At 43.7% G+C, this 14364-nt stretch overlaps 1 protein-coding gene across 1 annotated transcript in view; it reads right to left on the bottom strand.

Moving 5' to 3' along the window:
• Nucleotides 1–10845, bottom strand: part of MCMBP (minichromosome maintenance complex binding protein) — a 176227-nt gene extending 165382 nt beyond the window's left edge. The window contains exon 1 of the mRNA XM_085602822.1: nt 10692–10845. Coding sequence (XP_085458948.1) covers nt 10692–10749 — 58 coding nt within the window. The 5' untranslated portion in view covers nt 10750–10845. The remainder of the gene's footprint in view (nt 1–10691) is intronic.
• Between the last annotated feature and the right edge of the window lie 3519 nt (nt 10846–14364).

The following is a 14364-nucleotide window of genomic DNA, read 5'->3' as shown; positions in this document are numbered from 1 at the left end:
CAGGCATAGAGGTTGATTGTGCGACACACTGGTGCTGGGAAGAGAAGGAAGCACCATCTTGAACCTGGCAAAGGATAGTATTGTAACTTTTATTTTGATGCGCAGCCGCAGGCATAACAATTTTGACTCTAAGGCCGCGAATCCTTTGTGTATGCAAACGGGATTTTAATTGTACGCAAATCGCGGGAGCTAATTGCACATTCACTATTTGTTTTTTTCTATTCAATTGTGTCACAGCGCTACCTATGAGCGTCCCTGACGAGACTCGAACCTGGTGCCCCAGCGCCAATGTTGGCAGCTCTGGCCGTTATGACTCATTTTTCTTCGTGCAGCCGTGCACTGCACTTTTCACCTCTACACCTTCATGATTTGTGTGTTACTGTGAGCTTTGCAGAGCAGGAGAGGAACCACATGTTCGAATGGGGGTCTGGGACTGGACTCTGTTGGACAATGAGCTCCACCTTGCACGTGAATGACTTGTGTTCCTGTAAGCTCAAAGGTACAGAGCTAACTCCGAAATCTGTTAACTGGTCTTGTGATACTAGCAGATGTGCAATTTCCACCCACAAAATGCAACATTATCATGATAAGGCCAGAAGTCGGTCTGAATCTTCACTGTGCAAGCCTCAGACATACGTTTTCATTCATGTAGTGCACACCACACACTAACATGTCAGTTACTACTTTAATCATGCCCTCCTAGTACCACGCCATGGCACACTGCTGTTATGCACCTAGTTACCTGTTAATTTATCTCGGGATTAGCCTGTCGAAGTGAAAAGAACGGATATTATACTGCAAATCACAACATAAAGTATACATAAGAACTTGTGAAGCGCACCTTCACCCAAGGGTATCTTGGAGCTGAACAACAGATCAATGGTACTCATTTTATCGACCTCAGAACGATGAAAGGCAGGGGACCTGCCAGGATTTAAACCTGTGACCACACAGACAGGAAATTAGAACCTCTAACTGTAGTGGATGACGTCACCCATGGCTCCATTCATTGCCTGCCATTTGAGCAGTTGTAAGTTTTAGTATTAATCCACATATTTAGACTTGCATTAAAAGATCAGTGAGACTGAGGAATTATCTTCACTCTCTTCTGAACAAAAGCTTAATCACAGATCGCGGATGCAAAAATGGTCCATTTATGCCCCACTTTCCCCGAATGAGTAGCTAAGCTGAGCTCTTGTTTCAGGTCTGACTCCAGATATTATTCATGGTTGTGTACCTTCTCTTTGCTGTCCTAGAAATCTGCTTTTCTAAACTGCTGATTCAGTTCATTTACTTGCTAAATGCTAAATCTTCTAATGCTAAAATTACACATTGTGTTATATGGCTGTGTAGGTACACACAGATGCCATCCAAAAACCTGACATGCCTCATGCCTGTTTTAATCTCCCAAAATAAAGAAAACTTTTATAGCCTAGACACGATTCCAACTTAAAAACGTACAGCTAAAAGTGAGCATGTTTCTGGTAACAGTAGCTTATTTTGAGTTCTCATCATGCCCTTTGTACCTAAATCTAACTGCTCCCTTCAGGTCGTACTTGCATCAAAGACTAGTAAAATGACGTCCACCCCTGGGCATTCTATGACTGTGCTTTGTCACTTAATTCTGGTAATACTCCTGTCCACAGAAAAGCCAGATGACGCAATACAGCTGTTAGCATATCACTGATTTATTTATTCGAAGTACTAGAATTTGCAAAGCGGTATATTTTATAGGTTGTGAACACCATCATACAGAAGCTTATTTTTCTTAATGAGATGTGTAAAATAGCTGCCTTTAAAAGCATAAGCTTATTCAGTACAGTAAAAAAAAAAATGACAGTTCGTGATATGTGCTAAGCATTCTCTGATACCCCAGTATTGTCCTTTCCCCAAATCTGCACATAGAGCACTGAAATTGTCCCTTTTCAATGCATTAGTGATTTTAGCTAATTTATTCCCAAATTGTGCTTAAATGCACTTTTGATTTAATCTTTTACAAAATTTTCACAGGGCATGGGAACCTCCTACCAAAATCTTACTATGAGGAAGGCTCCTTTGCTGAAATTCAGATCAGTTGTTACATCTGACTTTTAGCAGCGCCAGTTGAAGATGTGGGTGGAGCTAATGGAGTAAGTGGGTGGAGCCAGTTGAGGAAGTGGGTGGAGCCAGAGAAACGTAGGTGTGGCCTCCGACAAACATTTGAGCACCTGCACTTCATATTTTACAAATTAAGCACTGCCAACAAGACCACAATTTGTGAGACAGGCCTATGTCATGGTTCACACGCATGATCCGTGTTTGCCTATGATAAAATTCAGCATTAGGGATCCAGACGTCACTGCAGTTGGGCACTGACGGTGCACATCCGTTAACATGTAGAGGACTTTTCCGTCCCAAAAAAGACATGAATGTTCCTACCACAATTCTAATGAATAAAGTAGAGAAAGCTGAAATGTCCAAGTTCTTTGTTGTACTATTTCCAAGTTAAGTTATATGGCAGACCTCTCCTTTCTAGAAGTGCAAAATAGCTACAATCCTGAAAGACGTACACAACTTTATGGCTGATGCTTTGGAGAAAGTAACTTAAATTGAGGACTAAATGAGCTGCCACTTATCAAAACCTGATGGCCGTGGACTTTGTGCTTGCATCAAAAGAAGGAGTCAGTGCTCTAGTGGAAAGGTAGAGCTGCGATTATGTGCTGGACACTTTGATGTCCACATTCATTCCAAATTAAAACAACCACATAAAAGCAACACTGTAAAAGATATGTGGGGCCTCTGATAACGGACTGGTAACTGGTTTGGAATATGAAATCGTTATATTCTTGCCATGCTGGTTATCATGGGTGTTTATGTGTTTGGTTATTAATGGCCTCAAAGAGCTGTTGCAACAGTCCCATTAAGGGCTCATCACACTCATAACTAAACGTGAAAATATATTTATGAATTTGTATGTCGAAATGTAAGTTGTCAGTAGAAAGTAAAATAATAGCTTTGATGGATATGTAGGTTTAAAGTTGTTTAGAGATGTGCTCAAATAAAACAAGAGAAGGGAATTGTGAGAAAAACAAAAGTTAAAGTAAGCAGCCTTTCAGCTACCAAGATAAACTGATGCAATATTACCTTCGAACAAGACCGGGACGGACTTGACAGCCGGGATGATGCTGTGTTTAAAGAGCTCCACCTTTGGGTATCAGCAAAGGAGTCCCTGGGTAACACAATTCTTACCTTTGTGATCCTTAATAATTATACAGCTCTTAATCTAATTTAACTGCAGAGTAACTAATCATTTTTCGACCATAAAAAGGACTGGAACAGAAGGATTACAAAGGGCTGCAGAAGTCAGAAGCTAACACTTAACAGGCATTTTTAATGAGGCCTTCTGTGTCATACAGCCTGACCTCAGGAGGAGCTGAAACTGGAAAGAATGACCATACTTGTCAATGTCTTTACATAGGTGGTAAGCAGGTGACACATAGCGAATCACCGATAAAAGATAATCCAATCAGGCAGTAACAGGCCACAAAGAATCAGAAAGCAGTAGGATATTTGCACCCTCCGATATCTGACCCAATGGCCTATCCCTTGCATTTCAAAGTCACTGTGAACAGGTAAAGGCCGATACTTAGGAGGACCAAGGAGCAGCATGGGAAAAGACGCCCTACACTGCTCACTCATATTTTTAGAGCGCACAACTCACCCGGGAGGGTATCCCTGCACTGAAAAGTAGAAGCGGCTTGGGCTGAGCCTAGGTGTGGAGCCATGCCTTCAGTTTCTTCGTAAATTCAAGAACTGAGAAGGTGACTGATATGCAGAGCTAGTTCATTCCAAGCTTTGGCAGCGAGGGAGAAGACCCAGCCACCGGATCTGGTTCTGCAATTGCATAGATTTGTGCAGTAGGAGTTGGACTGAGCGGAGGAGTCTGGTACCTTTGTGGATGTTGTTGCCTCATCAATTACTAAGCTACAACCCAGAATAGTTGCTTCAACACCAATTGATCTACCACCCACATCACAGCAAGTGTGGAACAGCGTGGGCATTAGATCTTCTGACCGAGAGGATGTGTATAGTGTCTTCGCCAGCCCTGGAGCATGCAAATAGATTACGCCACACACAGGAATTGCGCTTGAGCATATCTTTATTCTCCAACATTTATTCACATACTGCACATTATATCTTACTTCTCAGACCCACACACTAACACCTCCGCCATATCACATAGTTCCTGTTCAAGGTCCGCTCAGATTCACAAGGACCCTAGTGACTAACATCAACATGCTACATCTCCCACTTTGTTAAATAAAGAGTGGTAGGCTTCATTTGAAATCACATCTCCTCAATCAATTGTCGAGAAGCTTGCACTGGTCTGCCGGCTCGGGTGATCAAGGTTCACCCGACAGGCAAAGGAAGCACAGGCTCAGGCTGGAGAGCAGGACCTGCAGGCGTGATTGCCTCATACGCAGTTTCAGGAGCTGGCGAATGTCGAGGTAGGTGATTAAAGTGTGTGGTGTCCCTGAGTGACGGACTTTCCAAGACAATGTGCCGTCACCATGTGTCCCTTGCATGCCACCACCTGTCAAAGGATCAGTAGCGAAAGGGGTGTCAGTCTTTCGATCGGTCTCGGCTTTACCAGTACCCAGTCTCCTTTGTCCAAGACAATTCTCTAGGTGCGTCGGCGCTGATCAGCATACGCTTTCATTTTACTCTTATGACAGGAATCTGTGTCACAAAGTTTGCCAGAATTCACTGATCGATCTGATGTCCATTGAGGTAGATTTCTTCTGATGGCTCTCCCAAACAACAAGGTAGCTCTTCTCTCACCAGTGGTGGAGCAGAGTTGATATAGGCCTGTAGGGCATAGCACATAGCTTGGCTCAAGCTCGATTAGATCCATTGATGTTCGTTAAATTATCCTCTTTAGAGTGCCCATAAATCTTTCGACTACACCATTGGCTTGGGGCCAGACGGGCGTACTCTTTTGGTGGTAGACGTTGAGACACACAAGAAACTAATTGCTGTTGAAAGATGGGCCATAATTGGATTTGAGGATCTCAGGGATACCCAAAGTTGCATAGATGTCATCAAGCCTTTCTATAACTTTACCAAGAGTTGTTGAGAACAGTGGCTCCAAAGGAAAACGAGAATATTCGACTATGACTACCATGAGATGCTGTTCATCTTCTAATGGTCCGAAGAGGTCAACTGTGATGATCCGTTGTCTTAGGCTCTCTGGTATGGCGAATCTAGAGCCTCTCAGTATTATGCCTTCTTGTGTGACTGCAAACTAATCCTGAACGTTTGGAATTCAGCATCACCGGCAAGAGGCTGTGTGCTTCGCATCAAAAGACTTTGTCTCAATGAGTTCTTGGACAACAGTCACTTCTCGGTCTCTGCTGCTGGCAGCAATGATTTGGTACACAGACAAGCGCTGCTCGTGTGCTGGACCTCACAATAAAATTTAAATATTCTTCAGCCAACCTGGATGTTGAACTAGGACGATGTAGTGGCTCTCTCGAAAAGTAATCTGCTGGGTTCTGATCCTTTCCAGGCTTGTGTACTATCTCAGTCATACACTTGCAGCCTTGACCCTCACCTTTCGATGCGAGGGGCATCTTAGCCTTTGGTTTTCCAAACATAGTGAGTAATGTCTGGTGGTCCGTGCTGACATTAAATAGTTTTCCATAGATAAATACATGAAAATGTTTGCAGATCCACACCACAGCCAGACTCTCCTTCTCTAGCTGAGAGTAGGCAGGTTCTACTTCATACAGGCTTTGACTGCCATAGGCCACAATGTTTCTGAGCATTCAAATGGCCATTGTGTTGAGCAAGGGTTGCCCCCAGTCCCACTGGGCTTGCAACTATCATGACTTTGGTGTATAGCATGAGGTTGAAGTGGGGCATTTCAGTTGCATATTTTAGTTCTTTGAAACTCTGATCACATTCAGGAGACCACTGAAAAGGAACATCACTCTTTGTGAAGTCTCTCAATGGGGCACTTTGGAAAAATTACAAATGTATCTTGAGCAATAACTAGCCATATCTAGAAAGGGTTTAAGCATGGTAACATCCGGAAGGGGGTGGGGGCACGTGAGTGACAGTGATTGCACCTTGTCTGGATCTGGCATCATTCCCCCATCACAGAATATGTGCCTAAAAAAAAAAATTACGTTTGGTTTTGTGAAATTCACATTTCGCTGCATTCAAAATTAGACCTGCATCAGCAGGTAATTGGCACACTCGAGTGACCACTTTGTCGTGTTCTTTCTGGTTTGTCCCAAAGACCGGTAGGTCATTAATTTAATTAAAAGCATGTGTAGCAGGTTGGATTACACTGTGGATAACATCCTGAAATAGCTCAGCAGCCGAAGATACACTAAAACTCAGTCTCTTGGATGTGAACAAACCAACATGAGCGAAGAAAGTGGTAATATATATGTAGTTCTCTTCTAAGTCGAGTTGGTGGTACCCTCGGTTTAGGTCAAGATGGTAAAGAAATGTAGCTTTGTTCAGTTGCATGATCATGTCTGCTAGATGGGGACCAGGGTGACTCTCCCTTTCAATGGCTTTATTTGGTTGGCGCATATCAACACAAATGTGCAACGCTCCCCTACTGACCTTTTTTGGTACAACTACTATGGGCGACACCCAACACATGGAGCCCATGGAACGTTCAATGAGGTCATGTTTCAAAAGTGTTGCCAGACCTTTCTCTACAGCTTCTTGCAGGTGAAAAGCAAAATTTACGGTGCTGCTGAGCAACCCGAACGTCTTAGTTGATATGAAGCTGCACTTTCATTTTCTTGAGCTTTCCCAAACCATGAAACAACGACAGGAATTTGGTCGTAACCTCAGGCTGAGCACAGAGGTTGTAGTTGATGGATATTAACCCCATTTCAGCTGATGTGGCAAACTGAGCGAACATGCACTAGACAAGGTTCCTTGCAGAACATGAATGGTGGCTTGTACTGACGCGGTTTTGTGTACTGCAGCTGTAAATGACCCGTGGCTTTCTAATGGTTTAGAAGCTGCCCAGGTATATACTTTTGGGTCTGACAGAGTGAGGCGTGGCAAAGACGAGAGGCTGTTGAACTTTTTCACTGGCATGATATTTTAATTCAACGCCCCAATGTCGATTATGAAGATTATGGTGTGACAGATTACCTTCAAAGTAATTCTGGGACAGTGTCCAAAAGAAGTTCGGCCTTTGTTTGGTGAGTTTTTTTTATTTCGGTCTTCTTCACAGGCAGCTAACCCCCACAAGTGCACGCCGTCTTTTGAGGGACATCATCACGCACCCATTTTCTTCGATGGTACTCGATAGAGACGTTGAACCTCTGTACGAAGAACTTGACAACTGATTTTACTTGGCTTCTACTTGGTGTAGCCGACGTTGCCTTTTGATTCTGTGGGCGTGGCGAGTGCTTCTGGTACATTAGAGTCCATCTTTTCTTTCCGTTATGACACTTGATTTTCCCTTAGCTTGACACACAGTCACAAAGTGGTTCTCTTTCCTAGTACCCTTACAAATTTGTCCTAGGGCTAGTCATTTGCCTTCATGAGGAAACAAAAATACACGTAACTTGGGGAAGACACGCTGGCTGGCGAGGGGCTGACCCGCCTGACAAGGTGCGGCAGCATATGGGGTCATATCTTGGGCTGAAATGGTGAGCCATAGGAACGCAAACACCGCTGGTTGTGTACTGTCTTGAAGGGGGGATGGGGGGCGGGGGGAGGCATGCCTGGACAAACACCGGGCGCTGCTATTGAGTTTCGATGTTGTTTCTCTGCAGGGGTGTTAGTTTCCCAACTGCGTAGTCGTGTTCTTAATAAAGAATTTAGCTTTCTGTTTATGATGAACATCTACGGGACTGGAACCGCAGATGCAATGCCTCCACATGATAGTTCCCCACACAGGGGGAGATCCAGAGATGCATAGCGATTCAACAAATGTGACCACAGCCGTTGGGGCCTTCAGTATGGACATTGAATAAGAGTTGCTCCCCATTGTCGCAGTTAATGTTGTATTAACATGAATATTCTCCTGTGCACCAATTGTAACTGTACATTATTCGGCTTTGTGGTATGATGTATGTCACCTAAACTTCAATAAACAGATTTCTAAATAAATGAGGAAACAAAAATCCACATCGTGAGCATAGTTTTGTTTTCTTCAACGACATTGACTTACAGGCATCCATTTTGTGCTTGTTTTTCATTGTCTACACTGATTCATTGTGCATTGTCCCAGTTTCCATGTCAGCAGCTTATTGTTCTGCTCGCTCCTTTGCACTTGCAGCCATCAGAATTTTTTCTGGACTAAGCGTCCAGATCAACATGCGCCTTCTAAAAGAATCTGGAAAGCAGCCATCAATGACTCTGAGGAGCATGGCTTCTTCAGTGGTAAAGTCACAGAACTTGCAATGTTTAATAAGTGTGTCAAGTCTTTCAACAAAATCATCCATTGTTTCACTAGTCGGTTGTGCTTTGCTGAAGATATACCTTTCACAATCAACAACGGTTTGAACTTGGCTACCAGCGCTACTTTTACCTTTTGGTATAATGTTGCATCAGTCTGTGTAACCTTTAGCATGAGAATCACCTGCAAGCTTTTCAAATATTTTATGATTTTCTGATCTTCCTCTTCTAGAGCAGCTATGAAGTTATCAAATGTTTCATCAAATTTTTCAATCTATGCAGTCCACCTGGCACCAATGTTCCGTTTCCTGGATGTGTTGAATGGCGGTGGTGGCTTCAAGAACATGCCTGCCTTGTATTTCGCGCTCCCTCCTTCCGACATTAGGACGAGTCATTCAACTGATTTCATTGAGCAGGATGACTGACACCCTCTGCAACCATCAGTCGCATGCAGAAGCATGTTTTGCAGTGTGCCTCAATCGCCCCTAGATGAGAGTATGCTCCGCTTATTGTAACTAGTTGCGGTTATGGTTATTTTCTTGCTTCGTTAAATAGTTGCTCTATGTTCGGGGCGCAGGGTCTCTACCCAAATGCTTCACCGGCAGTATTGGCAGGCGTTTTGAATACACTCTTTTGCAAGGTCTTCGATTGTTTCTGCAGCTCTGTATGGGCTGGAGCAGGGCTTTGACTCCACATGCCAGTCACAGACTGTTTTGCTTCGATTCTGGGTAGCACACGCGAGCAGTTTGCTGTACCGATGCTAACTCTCATGGGGAGCAGTCTTGTTTTTTCCACAGGCACGTAATCCAACCTTCGTCACCAGCTGTAGGGTCTTCCCCAGTCCTGGAGCATGCAAGTAGATTACGCCAGACACAGGAACTGCGGTTGAGCATATCTTTATTCTCCAACATTAATTCACATACTGCATATTACGTCATACTTCCCAGAACCACACTCTAAAACCTCCCCCACATATCACGTAGTTCCTGTCAAGTTCTACCCAGGAACACAAGTTTTCTAGTGCATATAGCACTAATATGCTTGAATGTGCACCTGTCCGCAGTGGAAAAGAAGATTCTGCACTAGTGTGTAAGAGACCTTCTAGAAACATGTGCGCAAGTGAGGTGCAGAATGAATCTTTATCTGCATACCTAGTGAATGCTTGTACATGACTATGTGAAGACCAATCAGTTGACACTAGTAGGTTCTGCCTGCTGCAGCACGGTAGTTTTTCAAATACAGTTGTGGAGCATGGTGTGCAGTAACCTTTGTGGGCATTTTTCTTATCGGGAAGATACTGGCGGAAAGTTACTGCAAGCCCATAACCAGACACACTTGTACAATTTGTAGAAACGTTGTGGATTACTATGAAACACTTAACATTTAGACCAGTAGGTGTATATTTCACCAGTGAGGAAAACAGGGACACAGTTGAAAATGATTTTACGATCGGGAAATTTTCAAAAGAATCTAGGAGGATTTACTGTGTACCATAAGCTAAAGAAAATCGGAAATTACGAACCGATATTCGAGAGAAGAATACACTGACAGCTTGAGTATACAGAAAATGAAGCATGTATGGGTCATTAGAAAAGCAATCGTTTACCACTTTCGTTGAAAATTAACACAAGTGATTAGAGTGATGCTACAAAAAAGGTACAGGAGAGTATGAAAAGAATCGTAAGCATGGATACATCTTCGCTCCCTCTTAGTGAGCGAAGGCCAGCATCAGAAAGTATCATGAAAAAACATGATATACACTAGTAGCTGCTAAGCTGCCATCACTTGAAACCTCTTTCTATATCGCTCTCATCTGTATTAAGCTCATGTAGACATCGTACGTCTGTCTTCCTCCTACCTACTTACTACCATGTGTTCATCCTGAACCTACTGCACCCTACTATGTATCACAAATCCAGATATAACCATAATTAAGCCCCCAAATAACCTATCTATGATCCCTGCCATTGTTGTACCGTACACAAGAATATGCAACTTGGCCGTTACGCAAGCACTTGAAACTTGCTCAAACTTCTGGCCGCTTCCTCCCCGTTCACCGGCCCATTCCCTCCCCAAGCGAACTGGCGCTGAACTCTCTCAAAGTTTCCCATCGCATTCATACTACCAACCCATCCCTTCTGCGCTCTCTTGCTCAGCTTAAGTTCCTATCTAACTGTTCCTCGTGCAAAGTGTACATTTTCAGACCCGCGATGTCTCCTGGCCAGGGTTCTGTACGCCCCTCCCAAAGAATCCTGCTAACCTCCCACACTCACCAAAGAGCCCTTGCACCAAGCTCAGCGGTGCGCTGAGCCAGTCCCCGGCAACAGGCATGATGGTGTACAGAGAAGGCAGGACAGCCACTCGCCGAGCTTAGGCTGCTGGCGGGAAACAAACGTCACTAGCATCACCTCCGACCCCGCGCAGCATAGACAGAGAAGACATAACTGCATGATCACAGAAGATGGGCACTTTGCGCTGCCATCTTGGAAGAGTATTGCTTTACAATTGTATTTATATAGTGCTTAGTATCATTCACCGATGAGGCGTTGACGGTACTCTGGAACACGAGGTACTCCAGGTTAGCAGTAAATCCAGTGGTTATTGTTGATTGTTATGATTGGTATTTTGCTCCTAATGAAAAAATTACACGTATTTACTCCAAGACAGAGTCAGGTACAAAACTGTTATATTCTATGTTATGTACCTTTAAGTGCATGCACCTTGTTAGTGTGGCATGCGCTTAGTTATTATTTACAATGCATTCAAGGTTCTGTTTTGGAATTGTATGTCTATGCCCAGTGTTTATCAGTAACTTGGGAAGCCTTCAGCTGGAAGGACATACTGCCGTGCTGCCTTGAATTAAACTACTTGAAGATTAACTCTGACTCATTCTTAATAAAAACCATGAAAAGTATATCAACTAAAACGTTCGGCTGGGGGAATGTTGAAATAAATTACGTTTGCGTTAATGTGTCATTCGATGTGTGACACTTGACAGGTCTTGTCAAATTAGTTTATAAGTTGCAAGCCAGGACCGCAATGCACAGAATTCATAGTCATACGAAATATAGAAATCAGAACTCGGTGTCCTTGATCATATGAAAAAAGGTGCACACCCTAAACATATACTTACACAATAATAATGAACAAAAAACAATTGTTTCTCCAGGTATATCATTTAGCATTGCCATTCTCGTTTATCAAATTGTACAGGTTTAAACCTACAATCCTTAATTATACCTTCACAATTAATGCATTTTGTTAAATGATTGAGCAATAAGTGTTTGCAAGATCAAAGCATTGCTTAATTCATCCTGATTTATAAAAAAAATTATGCAATTCATTCCAAATTTATATGATAGTCTGGACAAAGAAATCTAAAAGCACCAAGACAAAACAACAAACAGAATCAAAGAGTGCATAAATAACCATCTCACGCAAAACCAATTTGTTCTTCAATTTAAGCTATACTTGGTTCTATTTATTTTAGTGTTTTATAGAGCGCGAACTTGACCCGTGAGGGTATCATAGCACTTTACAATGGTTTACAGAGGAGAACAAACAAAAAGTCTTAGAGTACAGAAATATACAAAATGGTTGGAGGGGGACAGGGGAGCTGGGAACATAGAGAAAAAAGAGGGACACAAGTGTATGGTTACACTTACAGTTGAAATCAGTAAAAACAAAAGCCCCACATTTTCTTGGTGGAGTGAGATGGTGATCAGAGGAAGAAGCGATAGTTTTAGATTAGTCAGACACACTGTGGTGGTTGAAGGCAGGCCTTAGACGAGGAATTTACCCATAAGGAAAATTTTGACCTCCTTTTTGAAGCATGCTAGAGAAGGGATTCTTCTGATGGCGGGTGGGAAAGAGTTCCAAATTCTTGGTGCTGCCCCAAGAAGGCCCTATTGTAGGTTCTTTTTTTCTGAAAACGGGCAGGTTGGAGCAAGAGGTTTCTGGCAGACCGGGAGTTCCTGCTTCCTCCAGATACCACTAGTTTCTGTGCCAGATAAGCAGAGGAGTTTGCACAAAGTGCCTTGTGTGTAATGCATGCCAGTTTCATCTGTATTCTGGCCTCTAGAGGGAGCCAGTTCAACGCTTTCAGATGTGGAGAGGTGTGGTCGAATTTCCTATTGCCAGTAAGTAGCCTGGCGGCCGCGTTGAGGAAGGCTTTTAGAGGTGCCAAGGAGATCTTGGGTAAACCCGTGAGGGTGGAACAGCCATATTCTAGTCTAGAGATGACTAGTGCTTGGACTGCCATTTTTAAGTCAGGAGCATCGATGAAAGGTTTCAGTTTCCAAAGGTAGCTCAGGTGGAATCTGGCTGATTTGGCCATCGAGTTAATGTGGTCTCGCATGGTCAGGTTACAGTCGAGGATTATGCCCAGAGATTTGGCAGAGTCCACGATGGTCGGCGGGCAGTTTAAGGCTCTGATGGCCTTGATCCACATCTGAATCTCCAGGTTGGATTTTTTAGGGGAGATTAGGAGAAATTCAGTTTTCTTTGCGTTGAGTTTGAGTTGGTTAGAGGCTAGCCATTGGACGGGCAGTTTCAGGGTCTCGTTTAGGGAGAGGATCTCCTCGAGCGATGAAATATTAATGTATATTTGGGAGTCGTCCGTGTACACATGGTAGGAGATGTTAGCGGTACGAAGAACTTCGGTGAGTGGCTCTAAGTAAAGATTAAAGAGGGTGGGAGACAGGTTTGAACCTTGGGGGACACCAATCGTGACCAGGGTGGGAGCTGATAGGTTGCCGTTAATGAGGAATCTCTGAGATCGGTTGTATAGGAAGGATCTGAACCATTCTAAGACAGTGCCATCCAAACACATCCTGAGTTTGAGGCGTTCAAGTAGTTTTTCATGGTTGACCGTGTCGAAGGCGGAGGATAGATCTAGGAGGATTAGAAGGTGGGTTTTGCCTTGGTTTAGGGCTTGGAGGGCATCGTCCACGATGTGGAGCATAGTAGTTTTAGTGCTGTACCCCGGTCTGAATCCTGATTGGAAGTCATCAAGTAGGTGGAAGTTGTTGATGTGCTGACTTAGTTGCTGTTGTACACACTTCTCTAACACTTTGGCTAACAGAGGGATATTGGAGATAGGTCTGAAGTTGTCAGGGGAGGCTGGATCCAGTGATGTTTTTTTTTAAAATAGGGAGGACTTGGCCGGCTTTCAAGGGGTCCGGAATCGAACCCTGCTGGAGAGAGGCGTTGATTATTGCAGTCCAGATAGGAACAATTGATTGGGAGACAGCAGCGAGGCAGTTGTATGGTAGCGGATCATTAAAGTGGTTATTTGGGTTTAAGATAGAGAGGATTTTAGAGATGGAGTCTTCGTCATAGTATTCGAAGTCGGTCCAGCGTGCTTGGTTTTTAGGTGAGGCCAGTGGGGGTAGTGCGGAAAGGGGGGACAGGCCTGGAAGGGGTTGAGAATATGTGGCGGTACTGAGTTCAATTCCTAAAGCCGTGATTTCATCAGCGAAGAAAGAGGAGAAATCCGCCGATGATATTAGAGACTTAGCAGACTCTTTTGGTGTTTTAGCCAGTTTATTTGATTGGTGTTTGACCAGTTCAAAGAGCTTGCGGGATCTATTCTTGGCATTCCCCAATTCCGATCTGAAGTATTCTTTTTTAGAATTGAGGATGTTCTTGTTGTAGGAGTTTCTTGCCTGGCGGAAAAGTTTTAGGTGTGCAGCAGAGGGGTGCTGTCTCCAAATTCTTTCAGATTGCCGTAGGGATCTCCTCTCCAAGTTGAGGGATCCAGTGAACCAGGGGTTTCTGTCTTTGATTTGTGTTCTTTTTAGTTTTAGAGGGGCAAGGCCGTCCAGAATGTTCGATATTGACGTAGAGTAATGTTCTTTGAGGTCACTGACCGTAGTTATATGCGAGGGGGGGAGGTCAGATTTGCAGCGAGCCTCCTGTTTCATAAGGTCAAGGTTCGTGGTGTCT

This window comes from Triturus cristatus, chromosome 1_2, assembly GCF_964204655.1.
Source record: "Triturus cristatus chromosome 1_2, aTriCri1.1, whole genome shotgun sequence".
Classification (NCBI taxonomy): Eukaryota; Metazoa; Chordata; class Amphibia; order Caudata; family Salamandridae; genus Triturus; species Triturus cristatus.
The sequence above is the reverse complement of the archived record's forward strand: the minus strand, read 5'-3'. Positions and strand labels throughout refer to the sequence as shown.